General features: G+C 35.0%; 1 protein-coding gene across 1 annotated transcript; it reads left to right on the top strand.

Moving 5' to 3' along the window:
- Positions 1-4110: 4110 nt before the first annotated feature.
- LOC116122466 (DNA (cytosine-5)-methyltransferase DRM2-like) lies at positions 4111-14634 on the top strand. The gene is made up of 6 exons (XM_031408309.1): positions 4111-4209; positions 4333-4473; positions 12449-12557; positions 13163-13281; positions 13381-14121; positions 14209-14634. Exons 1-6 carry the CDS (start codon positions 4111-4113, stop codon positions 14632-14634), a joined length of 1635 nt encoding a protein of 544 aa, XP_031264169.1.
- Positions 14635-18377: the final 3743 nt, after the last annotated feature.

The raw sequence follows: 18377 nt of genomic DNA, 5'->3' as shown, positions 1-18377 counted from the left end.
GTTTTGTGAATCCAGGACCATTTTCGCGCATTGTCGATGCATGACTGCCATAGACGACCAGTCATGCGCCATTTTTTGACTGCGGCGACGGCCGCCCTGGTGGGTTGGCTGCGGGCATTGGCTTGGTGGTGAGGGTGATTTTGCTACAAATTAAAGTTTTTAGCCTGTGGTGTTTTAGCAAAATTTTAATGTAGGGGTTAAGAAATGTTCAAATAATAATATAATACTATTATATTAATATTTAAAAAGAAGGGCAATTTGATACCTATAGAACATACCCACTCATTTATCTTCCAACCAAATTATTATTCACCAATTATTTAACCCAATCAACTCATTTTTAAATATTCACAATATCTTTAAGGTAATCTTTCTTTTCGTTAATATAAAATACTCCTAATAAATATTTTAGTCCAAACGCCTCTAAGTTATATTTAATAACTACTAAGCATAACATTACTTAAAAGATAAAAAATAGAGAGTTTACTCTCCGATAAAGATTGGCTAGTGACTCAATCATGCGTACTTTGAATCTTTGATACTTTCTTGATATTACTTTTTTTTTTTTTTTTTTTAATGATATTAAATATACAAAATGCTATCAAATTCTTGTATTTAGAGTGTATGATAGAAAGTAAATATAGAAGTTAACTCAATAACTTTTAATAATGAGAAATACCCCTACATCCAATAATTTATACCATTAGGCATTATGTTAATAACCAATATATTACGTTAGATGGATAAAAAAAAAGATGGAAAAAAGAGAATTCACTTTTCATTCAACTTATGGCCAATGGATCTCAATGATGAGAATTCAAGTGTTGTGAGGGTAATTGGACACTTAAACCTCGATAAATAATATTAGAATATTATAACCTCGATTAATTATATTTTTGATTGATCTAACTTAGACTAATGTGATAAATTAATCATTCGCTAAATTTATAAGATAATTTTTAAAAAAAAACACATAGTAATACTGGATATATAAATAATAAGTCGTTTATCATCAAAATTATAAGTATACATGAAATTATATGAATAATATTACAGATACTCATTCTCATGCAACATTATGGCAAGATATGATTGGATAAAAGTTTATTTTTAACTTTAAATACCAATCTATCTTAACCACATAATGTTGTATGAGAAATTATATGAGAATTATGTATATGTATATTACTCAAATTATATATATACATGACGTATTAAGAGACCTTTGTAAAATTGACTTCAATGTTACTTGTTTTCTTCTAAATTGATGTCCTTCTTATCCTTAATCTCTAATTGAACTTGAACTTGAACTTGAAAAATTTTGATAGAAGATTTTGAAAGGGATTGTGACTTAGCTTGAGTGCCAGAAAAAAACACTCATATATTATAATATTAAAAAAATAAGAATATTTTACAAATAGAAAACAATTTTCTATAGATCAAGAATAAGAAGAGGATAGTTACAAGGAGAAAATACATTTTCTAATAACTAATTCTATGCCACTTAAGTTATTTCTATTTGCTATTGTTATACCATATTAATTTATAAATATTATTTGCATTAATTTAATTTTTTTAGAAAAAGAAAATAAAGAACATCCCGATAGATTATATAATATGCCGATTAATTAATAATAAGTTTTCATACCCAAGGTATTAATTTATTGAAGTTTACCTGGACATGTTTTGGAGTGGAGCGGATAGCGGATACGAATTAATATCATGGCACGACGTTACAGCTACTTACTGATTCCCTCCTCTCTCTCTCTTTAAACACTTCTCATCTTCATATTTTCCGGTTTTGCAAAAAGGTTAGTGGTCGTACCGGAGCTGACATTATTTCTTTTCTGTTACGCAAAGGTTGCATTTTGCTTAGTCTCACAAACATCCCCGTCTTCTCCTCTCGTCCTTTTGCCACGGGCCATTCTTTTCGTCTTTTCCACGGACTGCTACGCTGAAGACCAAAAACTACCATCAAATCACTTCCCACTACTCTTAAGGAAAAAAGCCTAGTTTTTTTTTTCCGGTCTCGCATAGCGAAGTAGGGACTTGTCTCTTGAATTTTAGTGCAAAAATCCAACCTGGTCAAGAGTGGTGGTGGGGAAGGAAGGAAACACAAAATATATGGTTCTCCTTATAATCTACTATGCTTATATCTCTATATTCATTATTCTTTAATCAATATATATGTAAGAGAACCTTTTTCTGTAAATCTTTTCCCTGCGGGTTATATCCCTCCATGAACTCAGAACACAACCAAGGGAATCGGAGATGACCGAAGATTGTAATCTCCGACTATATATTTTTCATATATGTTCAATCTTCCTCGATTCAAAAGACATGATAGAAATATTGAGCTATATGTAATAATGATGCATGGACCTTAAAAAATGCATGAGGACAAACAGAGTATTTGGATTATCTTGACAAATCCTGACTGTTCATAAACACTATTTTCTTTTTTCAGTTTATTTTGTGTTTTGAAGTGGAAGCTCTTTTTGTCCAATTAGGAGCTTAAGACTAGCAATGGTTATGATCTCCTCTATATCATACATATTAAGGCAAATATGTAGTGTTGAGCTATTTCAACGTTCAGCATATGAAATATACTCGCTCTTTATGATCTTTGCTTTGCCAGCTATAACAATATTCAATATCATTAGAGAAGGAGGAAAACTGTGGCTTCTGTGGGTACGGTGTTAACCGCGAGGATGCTTTGACTGCTATGGATAAGTGTGGTATGCCTACAGTACTACGGTTTCTGTGATCTTTTGAAAAGAAATATGTTTCTATAATATGTTTATTAATGTTTTTTTGGTCTAGTACATTTGAGAATAAACATTAAGCTAATTGAGAAGCAGGGTCTAAATCAGAATCTTATGCTTCTAGATTTTGGCTGCCTACCCAACTTTAACTGCATTTTCTAGATTCTTAATCTTACATATTTTACCCAATTATCAAAAAGAGGAGGATGTTAATGTGTTGCTGTTGCTCATATCAAGTGTCTAATCTTACTTATTTTAGGATGCTTCCACTCCCACTTATCTCGAAGCAATATGATCTCATTTTCACAAGGAAAAGATGTTGTAGTAAAAACACTATCTCAATACATATACCATTTTCTTTTCCACTTCAAAATTCCCTGCATGAGTTGATGATCACTATGTAAGAGAAGTACAAAAAAGTATGTTATATTTCCTGAGCAGATTAATAGATTTTCTGCTTTTACCCTTATGATATTTGGTAAATATACTGGTAACTTGCATATAAAACATGTATAAACAAAGAGATCGTATTAACCATTTACCCTTAAAAAAATCGCAGTCCAAATACCCAAATACTGAACTGACAGATTTCTATATGCTGCTGAACTGGAAAAGGAATTGGTGGCTGCACTGAGAATACCTGATGGGGATGAGAAGTCATACTCAACATGTAATGTTTAAAACGCTTTCCTCAGTTGTTTTGTGAAGCTACGATGTGCATGTTTATTGTTTATACATGAACTAATTTTTTTCTTTGACGGCATTCGGCAGCCAAGAACCTTGAATTTCTCAGTAACAAAGAGGAACTTTACAAAGTGAAAAACAGGAAGCAGAGATCTCTGGCGAAGTTCGAAGAAGCAAGAGTGTGAAACCGAGGGGAGGATATACTTCCTAACCCAAGGATAGGATTTTGTGATCCTGATGAATGTTGCCTATAGTTTAGAAAGCTTCCGGAGCAGCTATAAGACCTCCCATTTGTATTTGAAAACGTTGGCTCTTACTCCCCAGGGAGTTTGGAGTAAAATATCTCGATTTTTGTATTCCATTGACACCAGAATTTGTTGATTCTGTCTACTTTTGTGCTTGTCAAGAAAAAGAGGTTACATTCATAACCTCCCAATTCACACCCGCTTTCCTCTTACGCCAAGACCCCGCGCACTATACAGGAAGCTATAACCGGACAAAAAAATGGTGGCCTTCTTTGGGACGGAAGAACAACACTTAATTGCATTCATACCAAGAGTGGAGTGCCAAACTCGCAGAAAGGATAAGGCAAGGCGCTTGAGGATACGATGGTGAACCGGAACCTCCTCGCCATGTCAACGTATGTGCTGCAGATGCAAAAATGATTTGGTTTGGGTTGGAAGAAACAGTTGCACCTATTGAACCTAATGAAATGGAGATGTTATGGATTCCCAAGGAACCATACAAGGGGTGGTGGAATGTAATGGAGATCGATACACAGCTCTGGGAAACTCCTTTCGGTAATTGGAACTTTTTGCCTTTCATTTGGGATAATTAAGCAGTTATATATTGACTTCCTGATGTAAATCAAAATTGATTTCAGGTTGACACAGTTGCCCTACCACCTTTTCGCCTTGAAGGAAAGTTTCCAAATGGGATTAATGTCTTCTTTCTCTTTTCTTCTGGCATTGGTGGAGCGGAGGTTGCATTGCATCGCGTGGGATTCCTTGAAGAATGTGGTGTCGTAGAGATTTCTTAGGTGACAAAAATTGTACGGGCTGGTGGAAAGAGACAACCAGTGTGGAAATCTAATGGAAATTGCAGATGTCCAAGAAGTCACCTGGGACAAGTTGGAGCAGTATGTGAGCTTATTTGGAGGATTTGTTTTGATCTTCTATTGGTGGAAGTCCATCAATAACCTCAGTGGCCCGCAACAGAGTGAGCAGAGTTGGGCTGGAAGGTGAGATTCATCTCTATTCTACGAGTATTTCGCATCCTCGACCTTGTTAAATGTATAATGGGATAAGCTCAATGAACCTACATACTTGATTCTCTATTTTTGTGGAGTCTTATTTTTGGTAAGCTTCTGTGCAAATGTGCCATTGACCACTATATTCTGTATGTCGTTACATTATCTATAATTTTCATTGGTTTTATGTTATTTGATTTGAAGGAATATTCATATACTAGTCATTTATCGCAAACGTTGCGCGAAGAAGTGTAATGTCCGAAATTGATAAGATTCTTTATTGTCCCTTCATTATAATAGAATACACAGATATGAAATTGATGGAGATTACAAAGTGTGAAGTAAATACAAAATGTTAAACCCCCCGGGATTGGTTTGAAGGTCAAAGAGGTTGCTCTCTTCCTTAAGTTTCGGTTCAAACCTTGAACATCTATCACATAACATATGGCTTTATCTAATCTTTTGGTTTTAGAGTATTCAATGGACCCCGAATAATTGATATCCGCATAAACTGGCCCTGAAATCTCAGTTACCAAAAAAAAAAAATTACAGAATGTATACAAGGCTAAGTATAGTTAATTTGGCTTGTTGGTGTAGTAAACTGAAATTGTCCATTCTCTTCACTTTGTACCCCTTTTTTTAAGGATCTGGTCATGGTGGTGTACTTGTATTTTAGGTTTTGGAAGCTATGACTAGGGGTGTTTGTTTGAGTTTATGAAAATTAGCTTATAAGTAATAGTGCTTATAACTAATTTTACCTTATAATTTTGAAATTTTAACGCATTACGTGTTTGGTAAATGTGTCTTATAAGTCCATTTATTATTAAAATGCCTAAAAAGGGTACTACATAAACAAGAGTATACTATAGAATTTTAAAATTAATAAGGATATGTGAATAATATACTTAGTCAAACTGCTTTAAAGCAAGTTTTTATAAGCAAAAAAGAAAAAAAGGTATCTCCCTCCCAACCTCTTTTTTTTTTTTTTTTTTTTTTTTTTTTTTTTCCTATTAGCTCAAAAAATTATAAACAAACAGATCAGTTTAATTTTGAAGCTTATAAACTAGTTTGACCATTTTACAACACCTTTGTTTTGGGGCTCAATAGTGCATTTACTTTATCAGAAGGCATGTTTATAAGCAGTGCTTTTTATTTTGTTATTCCTATTTTCCCCATTCTTAGGGAAGTTGGTTTTAACTGAAATTCATATGGTTTTGGCTCTTTGACTTTTTTTCCTCGATCCCCCTTATTTTGATGGGCTGATACTATTGCTTTAATTTCTTGTTTTAACCTTAGAAAGAATAAATATTACGTACACTAACAAAAACCATACAATCTAGTATTACTTGTTGTAAATAAAACCCAATATACATTGAATCGTGCAATGTCCAGTTTAGGAATCAAATCTAACAATCATAAATAATAAGATAAAGCAGTAAAGAAAATAGACAATAAGACACCAATTTATAGTGGTTCGGTAATCTGAAAGATTACTACATCCACTCTTCAAAGGCAACCAGAAAAGGATTTTACTATGATTTTGAAAACCTTACAGAAGAATCGGCTCACCCCTTTTACACCAAGGCATCAACCCGCACAAACCCTCTGTTTACACACCCTATACCCAGATGCGCTCACCACTCATACATCACACACAACAGCAGAAAATCATACAGATTTATACAAACAGTAAGGCTATAACAGAACAGGAACAGCTCACACCTACCATCACCGTTGATCCCTGGACAGGATAGGATTTCCACACAGCCATCTCTAACCGTTTCTCTCTCTGTTAACCAAGAGAGTAAGGGAGAAAATGAGCTGCGCACACAAGACCTAATTCGATTTAGGTTTCGGGAATACAGGGAAAAGACAGAACTGCCCCTTTAGTCTTAACAATTTACTTTGACCAGCCAACTCCAGTTTTGACTCCTACGTGTCATATAAAAATGCCACATCACTACATAACTGATATAGCATATCTTTTTTATTGCCACGTCAGTTCTCTCCAAAAACTAAAAAAAAAAAAATTTCAAAATTTCAATTGTTAGTACTTGGATGAATACAATTTGGTTAGTGCACATAGCATTACTCCTTTAGAAAAATGCTACGGACATCGACACTTTACATCGAATTTTTACACCGAACGATGTGTCCACTGAATCAGACAAGCCACATATCACGTTAACAAATATTTCGTAAATGAACGGTCGTTCATTTGCGATGGACTCTCGTCCATATTATGTGGACGGTTGTCCACCTAGAATAGACGTCCGTTCATAGTTTATACTAAAAAAATTTAGCCTAAATTGTTTGAGGACGGGTGTCCTCTTATAATATTAACAAATTTTGAAATTTAAATTTATTTAATGCACTAATTGTGAATCCTAATTGAGTTGGTGTCATATTCATATGACACTTGTCCAATTACTTTGAATATAGACAAAAATTTAATGAAGATAACGACATTTACTTTTTGGATTGAGACTCAAATGTTGGTGTCAATTTTTTTAAATTAAATAATAGACAGACGTCCATTTAAAAGGGATACATGCCCATTGAATATGGACATTCGTCCATATAATATATGGATGGATGTCTATAGTTTTTATTTTAAATTTTTTTTGGATTGGCGTCCATCTTATATGGACACCCGTCTATAGTAAATAGACACTTGTCCATATAAGATGGACGGGCGTCGATTATTTTTCTTTTAAAATTTGGGCGTCCATCTTATATGGACGTCCATCCATAGTAAATAGACACCCGTCTATATAATATGAACAGGAGTCTATTAAATATGAGCGGATGTCCATAAATATTGGACGGTCATTCATTCACGAAAGATTTCAACATAGTCGCGTTTGACTAGTTGTCATGTCCTTTGATACAAAAATTCGATGTAAAATTTTCGTGTCCGTAGCATCACTCTTATCCTTATTTGGTCATATTACTGTGGACTACATGTCTTCATACTCGTATTTCTGATTTGGGAACCCCCAAGGTATTATTTTTGGTCCGAACAGCAAAATATATTTTAAAGACACTACTCATATAAGAAACGATCGTACAATTATAATGGCCTCTAAGTTACGAAAATTATGGGTTCTCTCCGATGTTTTTTTTTTTTTTTTTTTTATCAATTTAGTGTATTCATTTTAGTTTCTTATATAAAACGGGGCTCAAGTTTCTCTTTCCTAATCACCATTTGCTCTCTTTTCTGGCTTAAAATTCGGCAAAATTGGTAACTGAGGAAGATTTTTGCGAATTCCTACACAAGAAAATTGGTAACTGAGGAAGATTTTTGCGAATTCCTACACAAGAAAAATTGAAATGGAAATGCAAAAACCATAAACGAGCGTATTTAATATTTGATCTTGGGTGGTGAGAAGAAAAGGTCTACACAAAGTTGCACCGATAGCGATAATCTCCTGAAAGAGATGTGCAATGAAAAAACATAGCTTATGAAAATTTCTTCTGTATGTTTATCCTATTTATATTCAAAGTTTTTCTGAACACAAAGATAATTTGTATTTGATCTTCCAAGAGTACTGTACCCATGAGAAAATATTATTCCACTTGGCCTCTGACCCCAGCAAGATTTTACATAAACATAGAAAAATAAAAAAAAAATCTTGTACAAATGATAAGTTTAACATTTTTTATATTATATTTATCTATTTCTTACATGTGTCAGAAGAAGAGTAGTAGTATATGAATGTAATTGCCCACATCTTCTTAGTCACACTACAAATCATTACTAAAATGCGAACTAACTTTCAAATAATAGGACGACGTGTCATTTTCTTTATTGAAACAAGAACGACAACTCTGTCATCAATTCCAAGGAAAAGAAGAGAGGACAAACCGTTCTCCACTCCTGCGGTTTACTCTAAATTCCAAAACCGACATCGGCGCCAACATCACAGCTTAGTTAAATTAAAGTTCTGTTAAGTTATGACAAAACGACGCTTTCCCATCTTTCCTCAAGTNTTTTTTTTATGCCCAACGGCCAACCCATCAAGTTGACCTACGGTTGACTGTCCTTGCAGGTTGGACAGGTTATTCAAAAAAAAAAAAAAAAAGACCCGTCGGGTTGTCAGGTTAGCCTATTAAGGCCCAGCCCGTCCAACGGGGGATACTTGGGCCGGGTCAGGCCCGGGTTGATGCAGGTCGGGTTAGGGTTAACCCGCCTAAGCTGACCCATTTGTTCTACCTCTAATCAATATAACATGCCTACCAATTTATTTCAATCTAACCAAACATATTTTATATAACATTCCCATTAATTTTTAAAGTAATTTATCTTCCCATTAATTTAACATTTCTCGTAATATAATATTCTCGGAACCAAATGGTTCCCTAAAGAGCCGTTTGGATCAAGGGTATATAAGAAAACGGGGTTAATCTTCGTTTATTTTACAAGATTCTTGTGTTTGGTTTGCAAATAATAAAATATTACGGTAGTCTTTTATTGTAAATAGTGTTTACTGTTGGTAATGTGGAGGATAATCTTATTACCTTGCTAGGGGGTATTATTAAAACATTACTGGGGTAATCTGATTTTTCTACCCATTTTGCCCTTAATTAAAAAATATTTCGGATACAATTTCCCTCAAATGTCTACCAAATAATAATTATCCAGCCCCCTTACATTTGAGAAATTAGCTAAAACCACCTAGCCACAAAAAAGTTTAAAAGTTAACAAAATACCCCTAGCCACCCAAGACTATCGCCGATCGTGACTTATAGCCACCCGGTCGCCGGTGTCAGTCGCCGTAATGGTACATGATCGGTGGAATCTGGTCGGTTGTGTGCCAGTAAGGCCTTTTCCAGCCATAGATCATAAATTCATGGTTGGAAATGACCAGATCTAGCGTTTCTATGGTCGTTTCATGGCAAAAGATGTGGCCGTGAAATGGCCATTGATCTGGCCGTTTTTCGGCCATGGATTTGTGATCCATGACCATTTTCGGCTTTGTCGATGCATGACTGGCCATATACGACCAGTCATGCGCCATTTTGTTGACTGTCGGCGACGGCCGACGGTGGTGGTTGGCTGCGGGCAATGGCTTGGGGTGGGTGAGGGTGATTTTGCTACAAATTAAAGTTTTATATGACTGTGGTGTTTTAGCAAAATTTTAAATGTAGGGGGTTAAAAGAAATGATTCAAATAATAATAATAATACTATTATATTAATATTTAAAAAGAAGGGCAATTTAGTAACCTATAGAACATACCCACTCATTTATCCTTCCAACCAAATATATTATTCACCAATTTATTTAACCCAATCAAACTCATTTTTTAAATATTCACAATAATCTTTAAGGTAATCTTTCTTTTCGTTAATATAATATACTCCTATAATAAAATATTATATGATCCAAACGCCTCTAAGGTTATATTTAATAACTAATAAGCACATTACTTGAAAAGATAAAAAATAGAGAGTTTACTCTTCCGATAAAGATATTGGCTAGTGATCTCAATCATGCGGTACTTTGAATCTTTGATACTTTCTTGATATTACTTTTTTTTTTTTTTTTTTTTAATGATATTAAATATACAAAATGTCTATACAAATTCTTGTATTTAGAGTGTATGATAGAAAGTAAATATAAGAAGTTAAACTCAATAAACTTTTAATAAATGAGAAATAAACCTACATACCAATATATTTATACCATTTAGGCATTAGATTTAATAACCAATATATTACGTTAGATGGATAAAAAAAAAAGATGGAGAAAAAGAGAAATTCACTTTTCCAGTCAACTTATTGGCCAATGATCTCAATGATGAGAAGTCAAGTGTGTGAGGGTAATTGGACACTTAAACCTCGATAAATTAAATATTAGATAATTAATAACCTCGATTAAATTATATTTTTGATTGATCCTAACTTAGGACTAATGTGATAAATTAATAATTCGCTAAATTTATAAGATAATATTTTAAAAAAAAACACATAGGTATTACTTGATATATAAATTAATAATCGTTTTATACATCAAAATTATATATATACATGAAAATTATATGAATAATATTACAGATACATCATTCTCATGCAACATTATGTGGCAAGATATGATTGGATAAAAGTTTAATTTTAACTTTAAATTAACCAATCATATCTTACCACATAATGTTGTATGAGAAATATTATATGAGAATTATGTATATGTAGTATTACTCAAATTATATATATACATGACTTAATTAAGAGACCTTTGTAAAATATGACTTCAATGTTACTTGTTTTCTTCTAAAATTGATGTCTTCTTATACCTAATCTCTAATTGAACTTGAACTTGAACTTGAAAAATTTTGATAGAAGATTTTGAAAGGGATTGTGACTTGCTTGAGTGCCAAGAAAAAAACACTCATATATTTATATATATAAAGAATAAATAAGTATGATATTTACAAAGAGAAAACAATTTTCTATAGATAACAAGAATAAATAGAGTATGATATTTACAAGGAGAAAACAATTTTCTATAAACTAATTCTTATGCCACATTAATGTTATTTCTATTTGCTATTATTTATACCATATTAATTTTATAAAATATGTATTTGCATTAAATTTAATATTTTAGAAAAAGAAAATAAAGAACATCCCGATATGATTAATTAATATGCCGATTAATTAATTAATAAGTTTTCATAGTCCCAAGATATTAACTTATTGAAGCTTATCTGGACATGTTTTGGAGTGGAGGGGAGTAGAGTGGAGCGGATAGCCGGATACGAAATTAATAGTCATGGCACGACGTTACAGCTACTTACATGAATTCCCTCCTCTCTCTCTCTTATAACACTTTCCCATCTTCATATTTTCCGGTTGTTTTCGCAAAAACGGGTTAGTGGTCGTACCGGAGCTGACATTATTTCTTTTCTGTTACACAAAGGTTGCATTTTGCTTAGCTCACAACATTCGTCCTCTCCCTCTCGTTCCTTTTGCCACGGCCATTCTTTTTCGTCTTTTGCCCACGGACTGCTACGCTGAAGACCAAAAAACTACCTTCTAAATCACTTCCCACTACTCTTAAGGAAAAAAGCCTTGGTTCTTTTTTTTTTTTCCGGTCTCGCATAGCGAAGTAGGGACTTGTCTCATTGAATTTTAGGGCAAAAATCCAACCTGGTAAAGAGGATAGGTGGGTGGGGAAGGAAGGAAAACACAAGTATATATGGTTTCTCCTTATAATCTACTATGCTTATAGCTCTATTATTCATTATTCATTGTAATCAATATATATGTAAAGAGAACCTTTTTCTGTAAATCTATTTTCCCTGCGGTTAATTTACTCCAGCTATGAAGCTCAGAACAAACCAAGGGAATCGGAGTGACCGAAGATTAGTAATCTCCGACATATATATTTTCATAGATGTTCAATCTTGCTTCAGATTCTAAAAGACATGATAGAAATATATTTGAGCTATATGTAATATATGCATGAACCTTAAAAAATGCATGAGAATCGAAAAGAGTATTTGGATTATCTTGACAAATCCTGACTGTTCATAAAACTATATATATATATTTTTTTTTTTTTCAGTTTATTTGTGTGTTTGGAAGTGGAAGCTGCTTTTTGTCCAAAGCTAGGAGCTTAAGAGCTAGCAATGGTATGATCTCCTCTTATACCATAAATATATTATAGGCAAAATATGTAGGTTGAGCTATTTCAACGTTTCAGCATATGAAATATGACTCGCTCTTTATGATCTTTGCTTTGCCAGCCTGATAACAAATATTCAAATAAATCATTAGAGAAGGAGGAGAAACTGTGGCTTCTGGTGGGTACGGGTTATACCGCCGAGGAGGCTTTGACTGCTATGGATAAGTGTGGTATGCCTACAGTACTACGGTTTTCTGTGATCTTTTGAAAAAGAAAATATGTTTCTATATTATGTTTATTAATGTTTTTTGGTCTAGTACATTTTGAGAATAAACATTGAGAGCTAATGGAGAAGCAGGGTCTAAAATCATAATCTTATGCTTTAGATTTTAGGCTGCCTACCCAACTTTAACTGCATGGTTCTAGATTCTTAATCTTACATATTTTACTCAATTTATCAAAAAGAGGGAGGATGTTAATTGTTGCTGTTGCTCATATAAAGTGATCTAATCTTAATTTATTTAGTATGCTTCCACTCCCTCTTATGAATTTGAGTCAATATGATCTCATTTTCACAAGGAAAAGATTGTTGTGGTAAAAACACAATCTCCATACGTATACCATTTTCTTTTCCACTTCAATAATTCCCTGCATTAGTTGATGATCACTATGTAAGAGGAAAGTAGCAAAAGAAGTATGTTATTATTTCCTGAGCAGATTATAGTATTTCTGCTTTTACCCTGTATGATATTTGGTAAATATTACTGGTAACTTGCATATAAAACATGTATAAACAAAAGATCGTATTAACATTTAACCCTTAAAAAAATCGCAGGTCCAAATACCCAAATAGCTGAACTGACAGATTTCATATATGCTGCTGAACTGGAAAAGGAATTGGATGTCTGCACTAGAGAATTACCTGATGAGGAGGATGAGAAGTCATACTCACATGTAATGGTTTAACGCTTTCCTCAGTTTTTTGTGAAGCTAACGATGTGCATGTTTATTGTTTATACATGAACTAATTTTTTCTTTGACGGCATTCGGCAGCCAAGGAACCTTGAATTTCTCAGTAACAAGAAGAGGAAACTTTACAAAGATGAAAAACAGGGAAGCAGAGATCTCTGGCGAAGTTCGAAGAAGCAAGAGTGTGAAACCGAGGGGAGGATATACATTCCTAACCCAATGATAGGATTTTGTGATCCTGATGAATCATGGCCTATAGTTGAGAGAAAGCTTCCGGAGGCAGCTATAAGACCTCCCTATTTTTATTATGAAAACGTGGCTCTTACTCCCCAGGGAGTTTGGAGTAAAATATCTCGATTTTTGTATGACATTGAACCAGAATTTGTTGATTCTGTCTACTTTTGTGCTTGTGCAAGAAAAAGAGGTTACATTCATAACCTCCCAATTCACAACCGCTTTCCTCTTACGCCAAGACCCCCGCGCACTATACAGGAAGCTATACCGTGGACAAAAAAATGGTGGCCTTCTTGGGATGGAAGAACAACACTTAATTGCATTCATACCAAGAGTGGGAGCGCCAAACTCGCAGAAAGGATAAGGCAAGCGCTTGAGAAGTACGATGGTGAACCGGAACCTCCTCGCCATGTTCAAACGTATGTGCTTGCAGAATGCAGAAAATGGAATTTGGTTTGGGTTGGAAGAAACAAAGTTGCACCTATTGAACCTAATGAAATGGAGATGTTAATGGGATTCCCAAGGAACCATACAAGGGGTGGTGGAGTATGTAATGGAGATCGATACACAGCTCTGGGAAACTCCTTTCAGGTAATTGGAACTTTTTTAGCCTTTGCATTTGGGATAAATTAAGCAGTATATATTGAATTCCTGATGTAAATCAAAAATTGATTTCAGGTTGACACAGTTGCCTACCACCTTTCTGTCTTGAAGGAACAGTTTCCAAATGGGATTAATGTTCTTTCTCTTTTCTCTGGCATTGGTGGAGCGGAGGTTGCATTGCATCGACTTGGGATTCCTTTGAAGAATGTGGTGTCAGTAGAGATTTCTGAGGTGAACAGAAATATTGTACGGGGCTGGTGGAAAGAGACAAACCAGTGTGGAAATCTAATTGAAATTGCAGATGTCCAAGAAGTCACCTGGGACAAGTTGGAGCAGTATGTGAGCTTATTTGGAGGATTTGATCTTCTGATTGGTGGAAGTCCATGCAATAACCTCAGTGGCCGCAACAGAGTGAGCAGAGTTGGGCTTGAAGGTGAGCATTCATCTCTATTCTACGAGTATTTTCGCATCCTCGACCTTGTTAAATGTATAATGGGATAAGCTCAATGAACCTACATACTTGATTCTCTATTTTTGTGGAGTCTTATTTTTGGTAAAGCTTCTGTGCAAATGTGCACTTGACACACTATATTCTGTATTGCGTTACATTATCTATAATTTTCATTTGGTTTTATGTTATTTGATTTGAAAGGAAGATTCATATACTAGTCATTTATCGCAAACGTTTGCGCGAGAAGTGTAATGTCCGAAATTGATAAGATTCTTTATTGTCCCTTCAATTATAATAGATACAAAGATATGAAATTGATGGAGATTACAAAAGTGTGAAGTAAATACAAAATGGTAAACCCCACGGGATTGGTTTGAAGGTCAAAGAGGTTTGCTCTCTTTTTTGAGTTCTTGGGTTCAAACATTGAGACCCCTTACCATAATAACATTATGGTTTGTTTGGTTCTTTGGGTTTGTAAGATATTCAATGGACCTCGAGGATTAGTTGAGATACGCGTAAGCTGGTCCGAACACCTCAGTTACCAAAAAAAAAAAATTACAGAATGGTAGTACAAGGCTAAGTATAGTTAATTTGGCTTTGTTGGTGTAGTAGAACTGGAATTGTCCATTCTCTTCAACTTTGTACCCCTTTTTTAAGGAATCTGGATCATGGGTGGTTACTTGTATTTTAGGTTTTGGAAGCATGACTTAGGGGGTGTTTGTTTGAGTTTATGAAAATTAGCTTATAAGTAATAAGTGCTTATAAGCTAATTTTACCTTATAAGCATTTGAAATTTTAAGCAATTACGTGTTTGGTAAAATNTCGTCGTTCGGTGCTGTCTCTGACGATTCCATCTGTTTAAATCATTCCTCCGTAAGTTAATGAATCATCGAATTACGACGTAAATGAAGCATTTTTCTTTCGCGTTAATAACTACGTACCTTATTATCATCGTTGTCATGATCATCATGATGTTGTTTATTGGATGATTTTGAAGAGTTTGGTTTATAAGGAGGGGGTGGAGAGACGGTGCCGTAATCGTGAGGAGGCGCAGGAGCTTGTTCCCCTCTGGCCACCTTGTTCACATCTCTTGATCTCATCTTGTCGCGTGGATCTACTTGTGCAGCCGACATGACTGATACTTCGATTCTGCTCTCTTTCATACTACCTCAGATCAAATCAAATCAAATGTTGCGGTGTTTTTGTACAATGTTTGCCGAACAACAGTATCCTTCAGAATTTTGTACATTACATAGCTCAGTCTCTAGTCCTCCTCTTGACATAGAGCCACGTCGCAGTGCAGAAGACACCTGTACTTAGTTCCGTTGTCAGGATAGTGATGTGTCTGCAGTACACTACGCTGATCCAAACCAAAGGCATGCTAGAATATTATTAATTCAACAATGCTAGGGACATGGAATTGTTACATCGAATTACGTGTCCCGTGACTTAGACCGGTCATGTATCCCATGAAGAAAAATGTTACGGCCACCGACGCTTTGCACCGAACGATGAGTCACTGTATCAGACAAGCCACGTATCATGTTAACAAATATTCTGCGAATGAACGACCGCCCATCAAATATGGACGACCGTCCATTGTTATTGAGCAACCGTTCATTTGAAATGGACTCCTGTCTACATTATATGGACGGCTGTCCACCTAGAATGGATGTTTGTTCATAGTTTAAACTAAAAAAATTTGGCCTAAATTGTTTATGGACGTCCATCCTCTTATGAGGACGACTGTCCATCTTTTAATATTAACAAATTTTAAATTTTAAATTTATTTAATGCATTAATTGTGAATCCTAATTGAGTTAGTGCCTTATTCTTATGACACTTGTCCAATTACTTTGAATATAGACAAAAATTTAATGAAGATAACGACATTTATAGACTCAAAATATTGTAAAAAAATTTTAATCAAACAATGGACAGACGTCCATCTAAAAGGGACGTCTGTCCATTGAATACGGACGTCCATAATTTTTGTTTTAAATTTTTTTTATTTTAAACAATGGACGGGCGTCCATTTTAGGTGAATGCCCGTCCATAGTAAATAGACTTCCGCCCATATTATATGAACGGAAAGTTCATTGTTATTTTCTCATGGACAGGCGTCCATTATAGGTGAATGGCCATCCAATAATCACAGACGCTCGTCCAATAATCACGGACGCCCATTATTTTGCTTTTAAAATTTTTTGGACGCCCGTCCATAGTAAATAGACACCCGTTCATATAAGATAGATGAGTGTCTATTATTTTTCTTTTAAAATTTTTTGGACGGGCGTCCATCTTATATGGACGCTCATCCATAGTAAATGGACACCTATCCATATAATATGAACGGGAGTCCATTAAATATGGGCAGGCGTCCATAAATGTTGGACGGCCATTCATTCACGAAAGACTCAAGCGTGGTCGCATCTGACTAGTTGTCATGTCCTTCGGTACAAAAATTCGGTGTAAAATTTCGGTGTCCGTAGCATTATTCATCCCATGAACCAATATTTTGCGAGTGAACGGTCGTTCATCACCTATGGACGGTCGTTCACTATTATTAGATAGAAGTCCATTATATGTGGACGCTCATCCATGCGAAATGAACGATGGACTCTCGTCCATACTTAAAGAAGCTTCCCTCAGCTTCTTTGACTTGGTATGCACCCCTTTGCCTTTTGCCTCTCAAGTAAACTGTATGCTTCATTAAACATTCCAGCTAAGCCATAACCCATGATCATGGTGTTATAAGCATATACACATGGAACTTTCCTATTGTGGTCCATTTGCTCAAACAACTCCACAGCTTCCTCTAGTCTATTAGCTTTGCAGAGAACCCCTATCATACTGGTATAAGTTACATCGTCAGGTGCTAGTCCATTTGCTTTCATCTCGTGAAAGAATTTCCAAGCAATATCCACCTTACCTGCCTTACCAAAAAAATCTATACATACATTATAAAGAACAACGTCAACATGAAAAGAGTTTCTCTTCATCTCATCCAACAGGGAGAGAGCAGCATCAACACGACCCTCCTTGGCAAAAACACGGATAAGAGTTGTAAACAGATGAACATCAACCTCATAACCTAGCTCCTGCATTTGATGAAAGAGAGCAAACATGAGATCAGATTCATGAACCGCAGAAAGAGCACCAATCAAAGTTGTGTAAGCTGAAAAAGCAGGCCTGAATTTGAACTTCCTCATGGTCTGAATAATATCAAAAGCTTCCCTCAGCTTCTTTGACTTGCCACAGCTTAAAATTAACTCAATACACGTGTTATTAGTTGGGCCAAATCCAGCAAGACACATTTCTCCCAGAATCGCTTCTAGAAAATCAAACTTCTTGGTATGGACGGGCGTTTCTAGTTTATGGACGATCATCCCTGAAAAGTGGACAGGTGTCCACATATAATGGACGTTTGTCCATACTTTAAAAAAAAAATACTATTTAATTTATAATATTGGGACGCCCGTTCATCATTTATGGACGACCATCCCTAAGTTTTGGACAGGCGTCCACTCTGTAAATTAAAAAAAAATACAATTGTATGCAAAATTCAGGGATGGTTGTTCATCAGTTATGGACGGGCGTACTATAACAGTGAACAACCGTTCATAGGTGATGAACGGTCGTTCACTCGCAAAATATTGGTTCAAGGGATACGTGGTTGGTCTGAGTCACGGGATACGTAATTCGGTGTACAATATCAGTGTCCGTAGCATTGTTGTTATTAATTACCCCAACAATATATTAGATGTCGTTTTATGCCTTTAAAAGCGCTGCC

Source organism: Pistacia vera, unplaced genomic scaffold, assembly GCF_008641045.1.
Source record: "Pistacia vera cultivar Batoury unplaced genomic scaffold, PisVer_v2 Contig1022, whole genome shotgun sequence".
In the NCBI taxonomy this organism is placed as follows: domain Eukaryota; kingdom Viridiplantae; phylum Streptophyta; class Magnoliopsida; order Sapindales; family Anacardiaceae; genus Pistacia; species Pistacia vera.
The sequence above is the reverse complement of the archived record's forward strand: the minus strand, read 5'-3'. Positions and strand labels throughout refer to the sequence as shown.